General features: G+C 31.6%; 2 protein-coding genes across 3 annotated transcripts; both read left to right on the forward strand.

Moving 5' to 3' along the window:
• The first annotated feature begins 256 nt into the window (after positions 1 to 256).
• On the forward strand, positions 257 to 2,754 carry LOC145118712 (uncharacterized). The gene is made up of 5 exons (XM_079054394.1): positions 257 to 659; positions 1,531 to 1,699; positions 1,820 to 1,947; positions 2,052 to 2,122; positions 2,378 to 2,754. The coding sequence occupies exons 1-5, from the start codon at positions 509 to 511 to the stop codon at positions 2,480 to 2,482; spliced, it is 624 nt and encodes a 207-aa protein (XP_078910520.1). The 5' UTR covers positions 257 to 508; the 3' UTR covers positions 2,483 to 2,754.
• Positions 2,755 to 3,306: 552 nt separating this feature from the next.
• LOC145119583 (ARM repeat superfamily protein) lies at positions 3,307 to 15,744 on the forward strand. Of its 2 annotated transcripts, XM_079055258.1 has the most exons (51): positions 3,307 to 3,370; positions 5,475 to 5,513; positions 5,591 to 5,681; positions 5,767 to 5,821; positions 6,070 to 6,201; positions 6,316 to 6,387; positions 6,493 to 6,583; positions 6,692 to 6,787; positions 6,926 to 7,004; positions 7,104 to 7,167; positions 7,282 to 7,385; positions 7,466 to 7,568; positions 7,774 to 7,863; positions 7,976 to 8,053; positions 8,134 to 8,301; positions 8,399 to 8,575; positions 8,688 to 8,777; positions 8,922 to 8,987; positions 9,072 to 9,170; positions 9,279 to 9,353; positions 9,450 to 9,509; positions 9,628 to 9,717; positions 9,806 to 9,927; positions 10,004 to 10,133; positions 10,197 to 10,276; positions 10,365 to 10,500; positions 10,584 to 10,665; positions 10,741 to 10,886; positions 10,982 to 11,062; positions 11,141 to 11,241; positions 11,309 to 11,493; positions 11,564 to 11,673; positions 11,757 to 11,885; positions 11,974 to 12,048; positions 12,146 to 12,279; positions 12,350 to 12,422; positions 12,515 to 12,646; positions 12,715 to 12,887; positions 12,958 to 13,080; positions 13,191 to 13,251; positions 13,333 to 13,428; positions 13,509 to 13,609; positions 13,700 to 13,808; positions 13,907 to 14,020; positions 14,095 to 14,166; positions 14,273 to 14,371; positions 14,437 to 14,508; positions 14,591 to 14,676; positions 14,746 to 14,839; positions 14,948 to 15,055; positions 15,334 to 15,744. In XM_079055258.1, the coding sequence occupies exons 2-51, from the start codon at positions 5,477 to 5,479 to the stop codon at positions 15,538 to 15,540; spliced, it is 5,148 nt and encodes a 1,715-aa protein (XP_078911384.1). In that variant the 5' UTR covers positions 3,307 to 3,370; positions 5,475 to 5,476; the 3' UTR covers positions 15,541 to 15,744. The 2 variants fall into 2 exon arrangements, with proteins under 2 accessions (XP_078911384.1, XP_078911385.1); XM_079055259.1 differs by lacking the exons at positions 3,307 to 3,370; positions 5,475 to 5,513; positions 5,591 to 5,681; ... (1 more) ...; positions 6,070 to 6,201; positions 6,316 to 6,387 and having other exon boundaries at positions 6,499 to 6,583; positions 6,700 to 6,787.
• Positions 15,745 to 16,785: the final 1,041 nt, after the last annotated feature.

Below are 16,785 nucleotides of genomic sequence, written 5' to 3' on the forward strand. Positions count from 1 at the left end.
CACTAGAATAAAGAATCGATATCTTGGCAAATAGATCGATCACCACAAGATCGTCAAATAGATCAATCATCGAGATTGAAGAAAAAATTTGTATGATAATATGTTTTTTTCTTCTAAACTTAAATGATAAAATGTTTCTTTAGAGCTCTATATCAACAACCAACTTACTAAACTTAGAATGACAATATTACAAGACTTGGTGACATTATCCAATACGTTTTTATTATAGAATGACTTCTGTACTATAACACGATAAAGAAAACGAATGATGTGGGTTCATAATGCATTTGGGAAACTTTGTATTTGAAGTTTTCACCCCAAAAGAAATTTGTGGGAAGAAGGGTCAGAAGAGAGTGATCCAATGCGACCCATTCAAGATTCCCCAATCCAATTTTTGCGTTGTCAATTCCTACATATATACATGCTCTTTCCCAAATAATCCATCAAAAGCTATAGCCTTCCATTCTCCCTCTCCATCTCTCTCGTTATTTCGCAACTTAGCGCTGCAATGGCAATGGAGGTTAAGGTGTATTGCAGAAAGAATAAGACGGAGAAAACCCGACAAATTGATCACATACCCAAGTGTTTTCAGCTTCCGAGAAGTGCTTCTACATCCAAACCTCGCACTGAATTCTTTCTTCCCATCTGTTCCTCCAAAGGTCTTGTTTAACTCTTTCCCTTTTTCAAAATTCGAACTTGTGTTCCGAAAATTGCGACTTGTGATTTGATATATGAAGCATATGTGTTGATTTATGTATGAATTGGCTTGATCTATCAGCCATTTCCGAAAAAAATACGGGTACTTTTGCATGTTTGTTCGGATTAGGGTTTCTATGAATAGTTTTAGATTCCTTTATTCATGTATGCATAAAATTCAACCTGTTGCAATTTATATTTCCCTATTAAATTACCTATCTCTTAATTGAGTGCACAATTTGCTTACTGTAGTTAGTTTGCATGATTTTTAGTCCTTTTTCTTTAGTGTGATTGTTTCATCTTTCTTTAGAACATAATTGATGGAAAAAAGGCACCTTCAAGGTTCCTTAGGTTTCACATATGAGTAACCTTAATGGTCTATAGGCTCATCTGTTTGACCAAAATTGATGCTTGTAATAGAAAATATATATTGAATCCAATCAATCCATAAGAATCTCTACTTTGTGATTGATTTGATGATAAATAAAGATTACATTACATGGACATTTTATATGCTTTATCAAGTACTGTTGGAGGGAAATGTGGATAATTGCATTTATGAGATATTTGAATTTTTGTGAAAGAATGCCCCCATAACATTGTCAAAGTTGTACACATAAATTAAAAGGTGTAGACTATTTTTGAATGAATCAAAATCCATCAATGGAATTGGGAATTGAAGGATTTGGAACATGAAGGAATTAAATTCTGTCATGCATTTGATTGGGGGGAAATGGAATGGAATTCATGTGTCTACTTTTGTTTTCTAGGGTTAAAAAAGATGTCTTTCTGTTTATTATGTCCATTTTTTCTGTTTTTTTTTTAATGTAACAGATATAGAGCTTCGAGAGATTCAGACAAGTGTCACTATGGGGAGGTTAAATATGTCAAATGACACAATAAGGCGTACAAATACAATTTATCCATTTTTTAAATCCATTGAGTCTGAAAACAATGTTAAATCATTTGGTCAAAAAGCACATGTTCAACCATGCAGTAACAGGTTTTAACTTTTAACACTTGAATCTTTCCTCAATATCAAGAACACATTTTTAACTCTTTTTTTTGGTACCCTTATATTATAAATTCTCAAAGTTTTTATTTTTTTTATGTGGGAATATAGAAATTATGAAGATAGAAATGATGCATTGGATTTGGAGCTGAATCCTAATAGATCACAACCAACAGAAATCAGGGAAGTATCCACAACTCCTGGAAGTGCTGTTTGGGCTAAAACACATGATCAAATAGGTAAAATTCAAATCTTGAAAGTTTCCAAAAGAGGAAATATTGTAACTTTTTATAAAAATTGCTTCAATTTTCAAACATTTATATATTCTTTTTTGCTCATTCAGAAAGGGATAACTCATCGAGTTCAGGTAGAGCAAGAAGCAAGCGTGAAAGAAAACCAAAAGTCCATTTTGATGTGAGTTAAAGGGTGCTCAATTTGCTGTTTTTCTCCTACATTCATAAATTACAATTTTAGTCCCTGAGTTTATCTCATTTTTTCACTTTGGTCCCTAAATTTTCCTTTTTGCAAATTTGGTTCTTATTTAAGGTTTTTGTATGTTTGAAGTAAGGACCAAACTTGCAAAAAAGGAAATACAAAAACCTCAGGGACCAAATTTGCAAATTATTTTAAAATATAGATATAAAATGACATGTTTTTATTGTTATGTAGGAGGTCAGTTGCCCGTTATATACATCAAGAAAAGTTAGAAGGTTTAAAATAATGCGATCTCTTGGACTTGCTGCACCTGTTGGATCACCTTTTAGCTCTTCATGAATGAATCCAATTATTATAATTTACAATTGATAATTTATAATACAAGTGTTCAGTTTATTGTTAAGTTGAAAATAGGAATAAGTTTTTTATGAACACAAGTATAGAAACTATGGAGTATGTATAGTTGCTGCATTTTTACTCCACATTGAGTTAAATTTTAAGAATCCATACTAAATATTTGCAAGATAGGTTGAAATTGTTTATAATCTTTGAGGATTCAGAAATTGGTGTTTCCTCAATTTGTTTAGAGGAACATCAAACAATGAAGTTTATATTGTTAGTGCAATGTTTCAAAGACCAAGGACCCGTTTGTTCATTATTAAAACACGAGGGTGTAAAAATATAAACTCTTTCACAAATTGAAAACAAGACTACCAATTTTGTAATCAAAGTGTGGTTACAAGAAGTAATTCTGAAATTTATTTTACAAGAAACATTTCATAGTTAATATACTATAGTCAATGTCAGAAAAAGAGAAGTTTTAAACAAATGGGAGCATAGAAAATGTTTGAACAAATATCATTAAAGTACTAAAGCATGTTATATAAAAAATGTTTTGAGTATTATGACATAAATGTGAGACACGATTTTCGTGTCTTAATGAGGATAAAGCTTTAATTTTTTTTGGCTAATTTACTTTCAAAACTACAAAACTTAGCAATTTATATTGTATCACACTACAGTTTTATATTTAATAGTGTCGATAAAAGTGTTAATTTTTAAAAATGTCGATAAAGGTGTTAATTTTTTAAATGTGTAACTTATGTTATCCAAACTCTTAATTCATACAAAATGGGGTTCAATAACTAAACCATTCGGAGTAATTGCTTATCGGCTATCACAACTTACTTTCGGTGCTTATTCTCTCAAATAACCGCTCTAGCACAGGTACTCCTTGATTGTGGTCTACTTATATTGTGATGCAACCATTACAAGATAGCAAACTCATTTGTAGCTTATGTTTTCCATATTACAAAGTGACATTGATTTTAATAATTGTTCTATCACATCAAAGGTGTAATGATGAGTTTTTGTAGGAATTGTATACACTTAAAGTTCTATTCATCTTTTGTTATTAATAACATATGCCTTTAGGGGTTAAGCCGTAAGACTTCACAACAATCTTGCTAGTAGGTTTTTGGAACTTGTTTAGCGGGGTGTATAGCTTTACAAGATCTTGGTAAAGTCGTACCGTGTAGGTACACGTTTATAAGAATTTTGGTAAAGATATATCATTTTTGTACAACTTTATAGACGACTTGTACAAACCATGCATATAAGGTGGTGTTAAATGTGACTTGAAATTTAAAGACTTGAATAGATATCGACCCGTAAAGAAACTTGACACCTGATATCAACAAGAAAGTGTTCGGAGTAGGTTGAGGTTCGTTAGACCCGGATCTATACACGACAAACACTTATCCCATGGGGTGCGTCGAGGGGGGGGGGGGGGGGGAGCCCTCCTCGGTATGAACCTGCATTGATACATGTAACTATGCCCGACCCTGTTCTAGTTAAGGTTGTGTTTTATACGTTGCCTATATAATACGTCGGATAGCTAGGGTTTCAATCGTACTATTGGTTTTCAAGCTCGTGAATAAGAATATTCCCTCCTGCCCTGTTGATGTAGATCGCGTTGACTGAATCACGTTAAATATTGTGTTCTTGTGTGTGCAATTTATTTTCTCGTTTATTCATATGAGGTAACGACAGATGTTTACGAGGAAAGTTTGTAAAGGGGTGAATAAGGTGCAAAGACATACCAAGAGAGTTTCAAAGTTGTGCAAACCACTGCATACAGTATCTACTTTTATTCCTAAGAGGAAGTGACGAGTGTTTAGGAGGAAAGTTTGTAAAACGGTGAATAAGATGCAAAGCCATACCAAGAGGTTTGCAAAACCGTGCAAACTACTACATATGGCTTCTACTTTTATTCTTTTTTGGTGTTTATGAAACTAGTGTTTTCATACAAAATTCTTACATTTAATTAGTGATATTGGACCTTCTAGAGTTAAGAAGAGTTCAAACGAATGAAACACATTATTTCTTAGGAAAGTCGTGATGTGTAAATATGTTGGCTTCTCACTCAACATTAAGGCATGTGCAAAATATTTTCTGAGCATACATCTACTAAGACGTGAGCTATGTTAGTTGCATGTCTCACCTTTTGTGATATGATGTATCATGTTACTTACAACAAATATGAACATAAACTAGAATGTTAATAAGTGCATCAAGATGTCTCTATAGTCTACCCAATGTAATTGTTCTACTCCTCCAATCGCCATTTCCACCTATTTGCAATAGTACAACTCCTGTTTCGATCACGCAAGCGGTCTATAATTGCTTTGTGATAGGTACATTTGTTTCAGTTGTTTGGTAAATATAAAAAATTGATGAACCCAATATTTGAGTTCGGTTACTAATTCAAAATGAACCGATAATGTTAGCTTACAAGAATAATATATTAATAATAAATTTAAAAATAGTTAACCAATTTTTTTTAAGAAAAACAAAATTCAGTTATCTTATCCTTCATTTCGCATCCTTTGGCCTAAATTATCATACCTGTCAAATTGCAATGCAGATAACTTGGTTTGTAAAATCATAAAATCAAACTAAACCACTTGACATATATCTTGCAATCTTAACCGTTCAAATGAAACATTTTCATATATATTTATTATGAGATAACAATAAAATAATAATCATCCTACATTGCTGTTCAAAATAATAATAATAATAATATTATTATTATTATTATTATTATTATTATTATTATTTTATTAAAAATATTTTAGGATCATAATCATTATATTTTTTAAGGAAGTGTGAGACATGTATTAATTTTCTGGAAGGGTGAATAAAAAAGCACCGCAAGCCACCTGGCAATTATACACGACGGGCTGTCTTCTTCCTTCTCACTGCGAATTTGCGATCCAATTTTCTTCCCTTTTCATCTTCTTCTTTGTTTTCCTTTGATTCAATGCAGTGATGGCATCAAGTTCTGGAAACTCGCTTCCTGCTCCTGGTACTTCCCTAATTCTACGGTTTTTTCGATTATCTAAATCAGAATTTTCATCATATATTTTTATCTTCGATTCCCAGAGGCGATTCAGGTTCTGGTTTCATCGCTCGCTGATGAATCCCCAATGGTTAAGCAAGCGTCCATGGCGTCTCTTAAAGCCCTCGCTCCTTTGTAAGCATACGTGTATACGTAATGTTAAGCTTTCACACTTAATTGAATTGGTGAATTGGTGAATTGAAATTGAATGGAATTGCAGGAACCCGCTTTTAGTTCTTGATTGTTGCTTAACGGTATCTCGCGGCGGCCGTCGGGTATTTACATTCTTATTGCATAAACTTACAAAGCTTTCTCTTTTCCACAATTACTGTAATTTCAATAATTGTGCACTAATGAAGCTGTATTTTTTCTGTAATCCTCTTCTCAAAATTTCGTAAAGGCGACTCTAATTTCACCGCAAGCATCGTGTTACTATACGGCTTATCACTAACTGTAACATAAATTACACACGTAATCAGAAAAAAGAAAGACTATTTGAACTTCTTTTTCCTGTTATTTGCAGAGGTTTGGGAATATTGCTGGTGTATTTAAAGTTATGTCGATTGCAATTAGTGCCCTTGAAGAAGGGGAAGTTGACACAGCTTATATGACCAAACTTGCTAAACTTGCCACTGCTGAGATCATTTCATCAAAGGTAATTTTGGGTTGAGTCTTTTTAGTATTGTTTCTCTAATGATTAATCATTTCAAAATTTGTAATTTAATGCTTATAATATTGTTTGGCATCTATCTTTTAATATGCCATGTAGGAAATAAAAGCTGATTGGCAAAGGGCTGCTTCATCTCTACTTGTTGCTATTGGTTCTCATTTACCAGACCTTGTAAGTAGATAGAAACAGTCAAAAAGAATATCATCATTCTTTCACATCTATCTTTGCTCCAAAATGTATGCCTGATTGTTCAAGCTTTCTGATTTACTTCCATAGATGATGGAAGAACTATTTCTTCACTTATCTGCACAAAACTCAGCTCTTCCAGCTATGGTTCAAATACTTGCAGACTTTGCTACTTCTGATGGTTAGTCCTCTATCCAACTCTTTGGCATCCTTGTAACTCTTCTTTCATGTTTTCAAAACCGAGTCCTGAAACTGAATATCTTTTGGTGCTATGATCATTTATTTGAAGCTCTGCAGTTTACCCCAAGACTTAAAGGTGTGCTTTCCCGAGTTCTTCCCATTTTAGGGAATGTTAAAGATCAACATAGGCCAATTTTTGCAAATGGTATGCTGAAAGAGCCTTTAACTCCTTGTTTCCATGATTCCCTTTCACTAATTCTATCATCTATTGGTTATTTCATACACATGCATCTGTTATCTCTAATCTTACATTTATTTTTATTTGTGTTATTGTTTTTTCCAGCTTTCAGGTGTTGGTGTCAAGCCTGTTGGCAATACAGTGTGGAGTACCCTCTTTCATCAATTCTTGATAGTGATGTCACGTGAGAAATCATTTTTCTTTTTTATTGTTGTTTCCTTTTGATACTATGATATGTAAACACTATTTTTCTTTCTTTTTGATCTTATGGGTTTAAGTGCAGGTCGTTTCTAAATTCTGCCTTTGAGTTATTATTGCAAAATTGGGCAACTTCACGTGATCTTAAGGTTTGCAATTGTGAATTACAACATCATTAAAATTACACAACCGGGGACTAAAAAACATAGTAATTTGGGTGTTTCTTTTAATGAAAAGTTCTGCTAATATTGCTTCTGCTTCAGGTTAGGACATCTGCTGTAGAAGCATTGGGTCAGTTAGTTGGGCTTGTTACAAGAACATTATTGAAGGCATCTTTACCAAAATTTGTTCCAACTATATTGGAATTGTAAGATAGATGATCATTCATAATGATTTTTGATTGAAACATAGTATGATGATCATTCAAAATCTTTGTCACTTATGCAGGTATAAGAGGGATCAAGATATTGCCTTTTTGGCTACATGTAGTCTTCATAATCTATTGAATGCTTCACTCCCTCAAAACGGTTCTCCTTTACTTGATTTTGAGGTTAGTAAGAGTGTAAGACCACAATCTTTTGAAAACCCCTCTAACTCGGGGAAAGGAATTCAAGCCCATAAAATGAGTCAAGTCTACTTTCTTCTCCATCTAATTCAGGGTTCTAATGAACAAATCCAATTGCTTTTTCTGATTGTAGAAACATTGCTGAATGCTAATTGTTCAATGACAACTGTTTTATGTTAAATTTTTTCAGGATCTCACAGTTGTTTTATCAACACTTCTACCAGTTGTTTGTAGTTATACTGACATCAAACAGCGTTCAAATTTCTGTGTTGGCTTAAAGGTGTTTTTTTTTTTTTTTTTTCTTTTCTCAATGACTATACAAATTCAAATATCTGAATTTTCATTGAGAGGTTGTTGATATATTGCTTTGTAACTGTTTGCTTTTGTTGCAGACATATAATGAAGTTCAACATTGCTTTCTCACTGTTGGATTGGTGTATCCTGCAGATCTATTTGTTTTTCTTCTAAGTGTGAGTCCCATAGTTTCTTTCTCATATCATAATTACAAAAATAACTTTCTTGATGAATTAACATGCGTCTTTTTATACAGAAATCCAAGTTGAAAGAAGATCAAATGACATTTGGTGCTCTATGTGTTCTAAAGCATCTTTTACCAAGGTTATCTGAAGCTTGGCATAATAAAAGGCCAGCATTAATAGAAGCCATTACAGTGTTATTAGAAGAGCAAAATTTGGGTGTTCGTAAAGCACTTGCAGAAGTACGTTTTTTTCTTTCATGTTCATTCAACTTTTACAATATTGCTAGTTTAAATTTAAAATTTAAAATTTTAACTTGAATTCCTTCTCTTTTTCCAGTTAATAGTTGTTATGGCTTCCCACTGTTACTTGATTGGTCCTTCTGGGGAGCTGTTTGTTGAATATCTTGTAAGACATTGTGCCATGTCAGATCAAGAAATTGATGACCTTGTGAGCTTGAGGGATCCATTTAGACCTAGCAATCTGTATTATTCCTTTCAGCAAAAGAGATCAGAGGTTTGTAACTTTGTAATTTGTAATTTGTATTTCATCTATGTGTGATTATGAATTGTTTGTATAATGTCTAACAAATGGTGTTTGTGTGTGTTTTTTTCACTGTTTCTTGAAGGTAAAGATTGGAGCTGTTCGTCCAACAGAGTTAAGGGCAATATGTGAAAAGGGTCTCCTTTTAATAACCATAACTATTCCTGAAATGGAGGTAAAGTAAGTTGAACCTTAATAAATTGTCCAGATTTTCCCTCTTTATGATGAGAATAAACATGTATGACATTGTTTTTTGTTAAAAGGTTTATTTATTTACTTTTTATGCTGCACAATAGCTAAACGAATGTGAATTTTGCAGCATGTTCTATGGCCATTTATGTTGAAGATGATCATACCTCGTTTATACACTGGTGCAGTTGCCACTGTATGTTGAAATTTCTCTTATATCTCAAACATATGATATAAATTATAAGTTTACAATTTAGAATAATGAAAAGGTATTTTACAGGTTTGCAGATGCATATCAGATATGTATAGACATAGAGCTCTTCATAATGATAAAATGATACGTGAATGTAGAACTCGTGTTGATATTCCACGCCCTGAGGTAATTGATTCAAAGAAAATGAAACTGATTGATTGAAATTTGAAAGCAAATGGAAGTGATTTATTGATTAATTGATTGAATGATTGGTTTTCAAATGAACAAATTCAGGAGCTTTTTGCACGTTTAGTGGTGCTTCTTCACAATCCTCTTGCAAGAGAACAACTGGCTACTCAAATTTTAACAGTAAGGTTTTTTTTTTTTTTTTTTTTTTTTTGTAAGTTATTTTTAGTTTTACTAATAACAATAGAAAATTACTTTGCTTTTTCATGGTATTTTCAGGTATTGTGTTACTTGGCTTCACTATTTCCAAAAAACATAAACTTGTTTTGGCAAGATGAGGTACCGAGTTATGTAGTCAATAATCTTATTTATTTATTTATTTATTTTTAAATGTGATTGGTTTAGTTTTGATGCTTTGACCTAACTCTAACTAATATATTGTTTTGGTAAGCTCTAGATTCCAAAAATGAAAGCTTATGTCAGCGACACTGAAGACCTTAAACAAGACCTTAATTATCAAGAAACATGGGATGATATGATAATCAATGTATGTGTCATCATTTCCAAATAGAGATTTTACATTTCATGTCATTAAAAATGTGTCATTGTTATTATTATTATTTTTTTTTTTGCAGTTTCTTGCAGAAACTTTGGATGTTGTTCAAGATACTGATTGGGTCATTTCTCTTGGAAATGCTTTTGCAAAGCAGTATGAGCTTTATACATCTGATGATGAGCATTCTGCATTACTTCACAGGTATGAACTCATTCTCATTCTCATTACTTTTATTTTATTAAATTATGTTATTGAGAATATTTTTTTTTTCCTACAGATGTCTTGGTATACTTCTTCAGAAAGTTGATAACAGGACTTATGTTCGTGATAAAATTGACTGGATGTACAAACAAGCAAATATCACCATTCCTGAAAATCGACTTGGTTTGGCTAAAGCCATGGGATTGGTATGTATGGAATTACCAAATTACCCCTGTGAAGTAAATTAAATCCTTGTCAATTCCTTGCAGGTTGCAGCATCCCACTTGGATACTGTTTTAGATAAACTTAAAGACATTCTTGACAACATTGGAGAAAGTGTTCTCCAGAGGTATATTTATATTATATACTTTTTAATTTTTATTGTTTATGATAATTTTATCTTTAGTCTTGACAACAAAAGACTGTTTGAAATGCAGATTTCTATCCTTCTTCTCAGATAAAACTAAGATTAAAGATTCTGATGACATTCATGCTGCATTAGCTCTTATGTATGGATATGCTGCAAGATATGCTCCTTCAACTGTAATTGAAGCCAGAATAGATGCACTTGTGGTAACATTAAAAACTTAAAATAAATGTCTTCATTTTGTGTCTTTCAAATTTTCTCATGGAATTATTTGTTCTTTTTTTTTTAGGGCACTAATATGTTATCACATCTTCTTATTGTAAGACACCCTAGTGCAAAACAAGCTGTTATCACTGCTATTGACTTACTAGGTTAGTATATTACTATATTATATAAAGTTTTTACAAATATGTTACTTGTTTTTTAAATTTATTTATGTTCTTTAGGGCGTGCTGTTATTAATGCTGCTGAAAGTGGAATTTCATTCCCATTGAAAAAAAGAGACCAGTTGCTTGACTACATACTAACCCTAATGCGTAGACATGATGAAGAAGGCTTTTCTGATTTAAGTGTTGAGCTTTTACACACTCAGGTTTTTAATTTTAATTTTAATTTTATAATTTATAAATTATAATCACTCTGAAGATGAGCTATTTAACTATTTCCATGTTTATTTATTTATTTTAGGCCCTTGCTTTAAGTGCTTGCACTACTTTAGTATCTGTGGATCCAAAGTTAACAACCGAAATGCGAAATATTGTCATGAAGGTGACAAATTTTAATTTAAAAAAAAAAAAAAATTTAATTTTCTAGTCTACTTATTCCATTTTTTTTATTACTTTACAGGCAACATTGGGATTCTTTTCTTTACCTAATGATCCAGCTGGAGCTGTGAATCCTCTAATAGACAATCTCATCACTCTTTTATGTGCAATTCTTCTCACAAGGTATTCATGTTGTTAACAATTTACATAAAACTCTACAACATTATATAAAATTTTTTATATTTTATAGTGGGGAAGATGGAAGAAGTCGTGCAGAGCAACTTTTACATATCTTGAAACAAATCGATCACATTGTTTCTTCACCTCTTGATTACCAAAGAAAAAGAGGATGCAATGCAGTTTATGAAATGCTTCTAAAATTTCGTACCCTTTGTGTCACTGGCAACTCAAAGTCAAATGTTTCAAATTTACCATGTAAGTTTATATTTTATAAAATGTTTCACTTTCTATAAATGAATTATGATTTATGTATGTGGAATTGCAGCTGCTTTTCTTTTGCCAAGTAGAGATGCATTGTGTTTGGGAGATAGAGTCATAGTGTATCTTCCACGTTGTGCAGATACAAATTCTCAAGTTAGAAAAGTTTCTGCTCAGGTATTTAAAAGTTTCTACTAAATGTTTTTAAAAAAGTTTATAAAATCTTGTATTGTTCTTTTACCTTTATTTACTCCATGCAGATTTTAGACCAGTTTTTTGATATATCTCTATCTCTCCCAAGACATGTAGCTTCTAGTTACACCACACCTGTTGAATCTTCCTATGCTGCTTTGTCATCTCTCGAGGACGTTATTGCCATTTTGAAAAAAGTAACCTTTAACACAATATTACAATAATACAATGCACTGATTTAAAAAAATGACTCATATTTTGTTTTTTTTTTTTTTGTGTGATTAGGACACATCTATTGATCCTTCAGAAGTGTTTAATCGTGTCATTTCATCTGTTTGTGTTTTGTTAACAAAAGATGAGGTAATAATCTTTGACTTTTCATATGAAGTTTGACTATTCTGAGTGTTGTGTTGACTATTAATATATATATATTTTTTTTGGAAATTTGATAAAACAGTTGGTGGCTACTCTCAATGGTTGTTCTGTAGCTATATGTGATAGAGTTAAGCCCTCAGCAGAAGGTGGTATACAAGCAGTCATTGAGTTTGTTACAAAAAGAGGAAATGAGCTTAATGAAACTGATATCTCAAGGTCATTTTTGTCATTTATGTTGTTACACATTTCATTGATCAGTTATATTGACATTTGTGTTTTTCTTCAGAACTGCTCAATCTTTGCTTTCTGCTACAGTTCATGTGTCTGAGAAATATTTACGCCATGAAACACTTGTTGCTGTATCCTTTCAAATAATTTAACTTTTTATTTTTTTAAGTATCTCATTTATTATTATCGTTTTCTTTGACTTTTTTTTTTTAATAAAATAAAGATATCTTGTCTAGCTGAACATACAAGTCCTAGAGTTGTATTCAATGAAGTATTAACAGCTGCTGCAAGAGATATAGTAACAAAAGATATACTAAGAATGCCAGGTGGCTGGCCTATGCAGGATGCATTTTATGTAAGTATATCCATCAAATTATAAGATTCACATTTACTTATTTACTTATCTACCCCTGAAAATTACAGGCTTTTTCACAACATAATGAACTTTCACCATTATTTCTGGAGCATTTAATATCTGCCTTAAGCCACACTAAAACTGACATATCAAAAGGAGACATTTCTGGAGATTCTGTTCTCACACGTTCTGAAGATGAGATTCTTCAAGCTGCTATTGTTGCTTTAACTGCATTTTTCAGGTCTTTTTCTATAATTTAATTATTGATAAAGTTACATTGATTTGATATTTACATTTTACATTTACTACAGAGGAGGGGGTAAAATTGGAAAAAGAGCAGTTGAACATAATTATGCGTCTGTTACAGCTATACTTACTCTTCATTTAGGAAGTTGTCACAGCCAATCTCTTTCTATCCAACACGAACAACTTCGGTAATTAATTAATCTCTTTGTGTTACTTTTAATTTTTATAATAACTTTAAAATGTATAAAACTGAGGTTGAAATTTGAATTTGCTCTTATGTGGTCATGTTAACTTGCAGTATACTTCTAATAGCATTTCAAGCATTTTGTGAATGTGTTGGGGATCTTGAAATGGGAAAGGTAGGTTTTTTTTTTGATACATTTGATTTTTTCTTTTAAAATGTATTTAAATAAATAAATAAATATGTTGTTGGTGTAAAGATTTTGGCTAGAGATGGAGAACACATTGTTGATGAAAAGTGGATTGAACTTATTGGTGCTTTGGCTGGATGTATTTCAATAAAAAGACCTAAAGAGGTAAACTTGTATTTTTTATTATTACTATTATTATTTTGAAAAAGCTTTTCTTATTTCTTATTTCCTATTAATTTATTCAGGTTTCAGCAATATCAGTTATTTTAAGTAAATACTTGAATCAACCTGTGAGATTCCAGAGAGAAGCTGCAGCAGCAGCATTATCAGAATTTGTACGTCACAGGTATGTTTTAAGTTTTAAATACTTTTTTTTTTTTTTCATAAATATATATTTTTATATTTTATATTTAATGATTATTATTTGTGAATGTAGCAATGAAGGATCTGGTTCAGTATTGGAGGAAATAGTAGAAGCATTATGTAGACATGTGTCAGATGATTCTCCAATGGTCAGGCGTCTATGTCTAAGAGGACTTGTCCAGGTCATACATCTTACAATTCTTATTTACAATTATTAAATTTATTAAATTATACCTTTTTTTTTTACAAAGTTTTTTATTTTTATAATATGTTGTTGCAGATACCACCTATTCATATTAATACACACACAAAAGAAATTCTTGGTGTAATATTGGCATTGCTTGATGACTCAGATGAATCAGTTCAATTGACTGCAGTCTTATGCTTACTTTCGGTATATTATTTAATAATTACAACAATTGTTTATTTTTATAAACTTGAATATTTATATTTTAATAAATGTAACAGATTCTTGAGTCATCACCAAATGGCGTGGAACATGTTCTACTTAATTTGTGTGTGCGCCTTCGCAATCTTCAGGTGAAGTATTAAATATAAAAATAGTAAAATATCATTCAAATTAATTTAAATAATATATGTTTTTCTTTTGAATTTATTAAAAGTAATTTATTATGTCTTTAAACAGGTCTCCATGGACACTAAGATGAGAGCAAATGCTTTTGCAGCATTTGGAGCATTAAGTCAATATGGTTCTGGGGCACAACGTGACTCTTTTCTTGAACAGGTTTTTTTCTCAATGATTTTTTTTAATTACTTTTTTATATATTTTTTTATAAACTACTTTTTTAGGTACATGCTGTGTTGCCACGTTTGATTCTTCATCTTCTTGATGAGGAATATTCTGTCAGACAAGCTTGTCGGGTAATTATCCTCCGCATCTCATCTCTTGGCTATTTAAAAAAAATTCTTTGCTTTTTAATAATTTTATAAAATTACTAAACAGAATACTATGAAAGGGGTAGCTCCCCTCATGGAAATAGACGATTTAATCCCTCTACTTAACACACAACGCTTTACTTCTGATCACAGGTACATGTTATATATAATAATTTCATATATTTCATGGTTTTGACATTTTTACGATTTTACCCTTTTCAGAAGTGATTATCATGATTTCCTTAGAGATCTGGCCAGACTACTTGTTCAGCATCTGGCTTCCAGAATTGATACTTACATGTCATCAATAATTCAGGTCTTTTAAAAATTTAAATCCTGTGTTTTATTTATTTATTATCAGCAACTATAAAATTTAATTAATGTATTGAAGAAATATAAAAATTTAGTTTTTATTATTGTTTAGGCTTTTGATGCTCCATGGCCTGCTATCCAAGCAAATGCCATTTATTTATCCAGCAGCATGCTTGCTTTGACAGATGATCAACACATTTCAGCTTCTTATTATTATCAGGTAACAATGTCTTCCTATTTAACTTGTTTATTATTAACTAACAAACTTTATAGTTGTAAAAAAACCAATTTTACACAAACATGTAAAAAAACAGTTATAAAAAAAGTTGGGCCAATTTTGTAAAAAAATAGTATACTGGTAACTTAAAGACAATCATGATAGTTAAATCATGTACTTTTCAGAGTCTTGTTATTATATCACCTGGTGACTTTTTAGTAAATAATAATTAAAAAAAACAAAAACGATTATATTGTGTAATTGTGTTGTATAAATGACAGGTGTTTGGATTATTGGTGGGGAAAGCAAGTCGTTCAACAGATGCAATTGTAAGGGCAACATGTTCATCAGCACTAGGAATGTTACTAAAATCTGGAAATTCGGTTTCATGGAGAGCTGAAAGGCTTTTTGATCATATAGAATCTGGAAGGAGCAGTTACAGTATCGATTCAGAATCATCTAGTAGAAAGCAAACAAGTTTTGTGTAAAGAGTAGTGCTCAATTTCTTTGTCTGTCTTTGTGTTTGTGTTGTGCATATATATATACCTCAGAGAGTGAGAGTGAGAGTGAGAGTGAGAGAGAGAGAGAGAGTAGAACAATTGCTAGATTTGTATAGTCGTGTGTTTTGTTTTATTTATTTATAGATTTTTATGTTGTAATTTTGTATAATTTAACTTACTTCATACACTCAAGATTTTCATGGTGCAAACAAGTTGAATGGTTTCATATTGAGTTTTAGGAGGACCACTACTTGGCTTTGCTTGCAAGTTGAAATCTCAATGGCGTCTACGTTCATGCATTTAATAATTCAATTTGTTTTTTTCCTTGTTACAACACGCCCTCAATTGGCTTTTTCAAGCGGATCAATACTTATAGAGTTGCCCCCACAATGTTGAACTCATTGAATACAAAATCAATGATCAATGATTTCGGTGTTGATTCATGCCTCAAAGCCGCTCCCCTCTATTCTCTATTCCATTGTTAAGGCTTAAGACACACACACCTGAGTTGAGTATTGCCAAGCTCGAAACTCGATTCTACTGAAAACTCGGGCTCGAAACCTAACTCAAGCTTGATTCAAGCCTCAATTTCAAATTTGGTCTCAGAGCTTGATAAAATAATCGATAATTTTGAGCTTGGCTCGATTAATTATTATAAAGATAAATTTAAATTAAATTGAAATAGAAATATGATTAAGCTCATGAGTTCAACTCGACTCAAAGAGTGTTTGACATTACGACTTTTTGGAATTTTAACTTTTCCAAAAAGTTAAAAATGTCCAAAAGATGTTTGTTAAATATAAAAGTTCCTTTTAAACAACAAAAAAATGGTTTTTCAAAAGTCATGAAATCATGTCCTTTTGTGACTGACTTTTGCCATTTAAAAGCCTTAAAAGCCAAGCCAAATACATTTTAAAAACTTTCTTTTAGAAAAAGTTCTTTTACAAAAAGTCTTTTTATAAAAAGGACTTTTAAGTTTAAAAAGTAACCCCAAACACACCCTTAATTATGTAAAATTTAAATAAAATAAAGAGTAAAAGTATAAATATAACTAAGCTCGATTAAACTCATGAGCTTCACGACCGAGTATTTCAATACTCGAGCTTGAGCTCGACTCGACTTGAACTGCGTCGATTTCAAATATTTTTTGAGTCGGTCCCGAATATCTCACTAGCTGGCTCGACTCAATTACACCCATACTACACAAGAATTTCCTTGACGTCCTAGAAAAAC

This window comes from Lactuca virosa, chromosome 6, assembly GCF_052849685.1.
Source record: "Lactuca virosa cultivar CGN04683 chromosome 6, Lactuca_virosa_CGN04683_v6, whole genome shotgun sequence".
Classification (NCBI taxonomy): domain Eukaryota; kingdom Viridiplantae; phylum Streptophyta; class Magnoliopsida; order Asterales; family Asteraceae; genus Lactuca; species Lactuca virosa.

Coding starts and splice junctions, on each gene's coding strand:
- LOC145118712 (XM_079054394.1), top strand. CDS start 509: ATGGCAATGGAGGTTAAGGTGTATTGCAGAAAGAATAAGACGGAGAAA. Junction 1,700..1,819: donor GTTCAACCATGCAGTAACAG/GTTTTAACTTTT, acceptor GTGGGAATATAG/AAATTATGAAGATAGAAATG. Junction 2,123..2,377: donor AACCAAAAGTCCATTTTGAT/GTGAGTTAAAGG, acceptor ATTGTTATGTAG/GAGGTCAGTTGCCCGTTATA.
- LOC145119583 (XM_079055258.1), top strand. CDS start 5,477: ATGGCATCAAGTTCTGGAAACTCGCTTCCTGCTCCTG. Junction 8,576..8,687: donor TTCAGCAAAAGAGATCAGAG/GTTTGTAACTTT, acceptor TGTTTCTTGAAG/GTAAAGATTGGAGCTGTTCG. Junction 14,840..14,947: donor ACATGTCATCAATAATTCAG/GTCTTTTAAAAA, acceptor ATTATTGTTTAG/GCTTTTGATGCTCCATGGCC.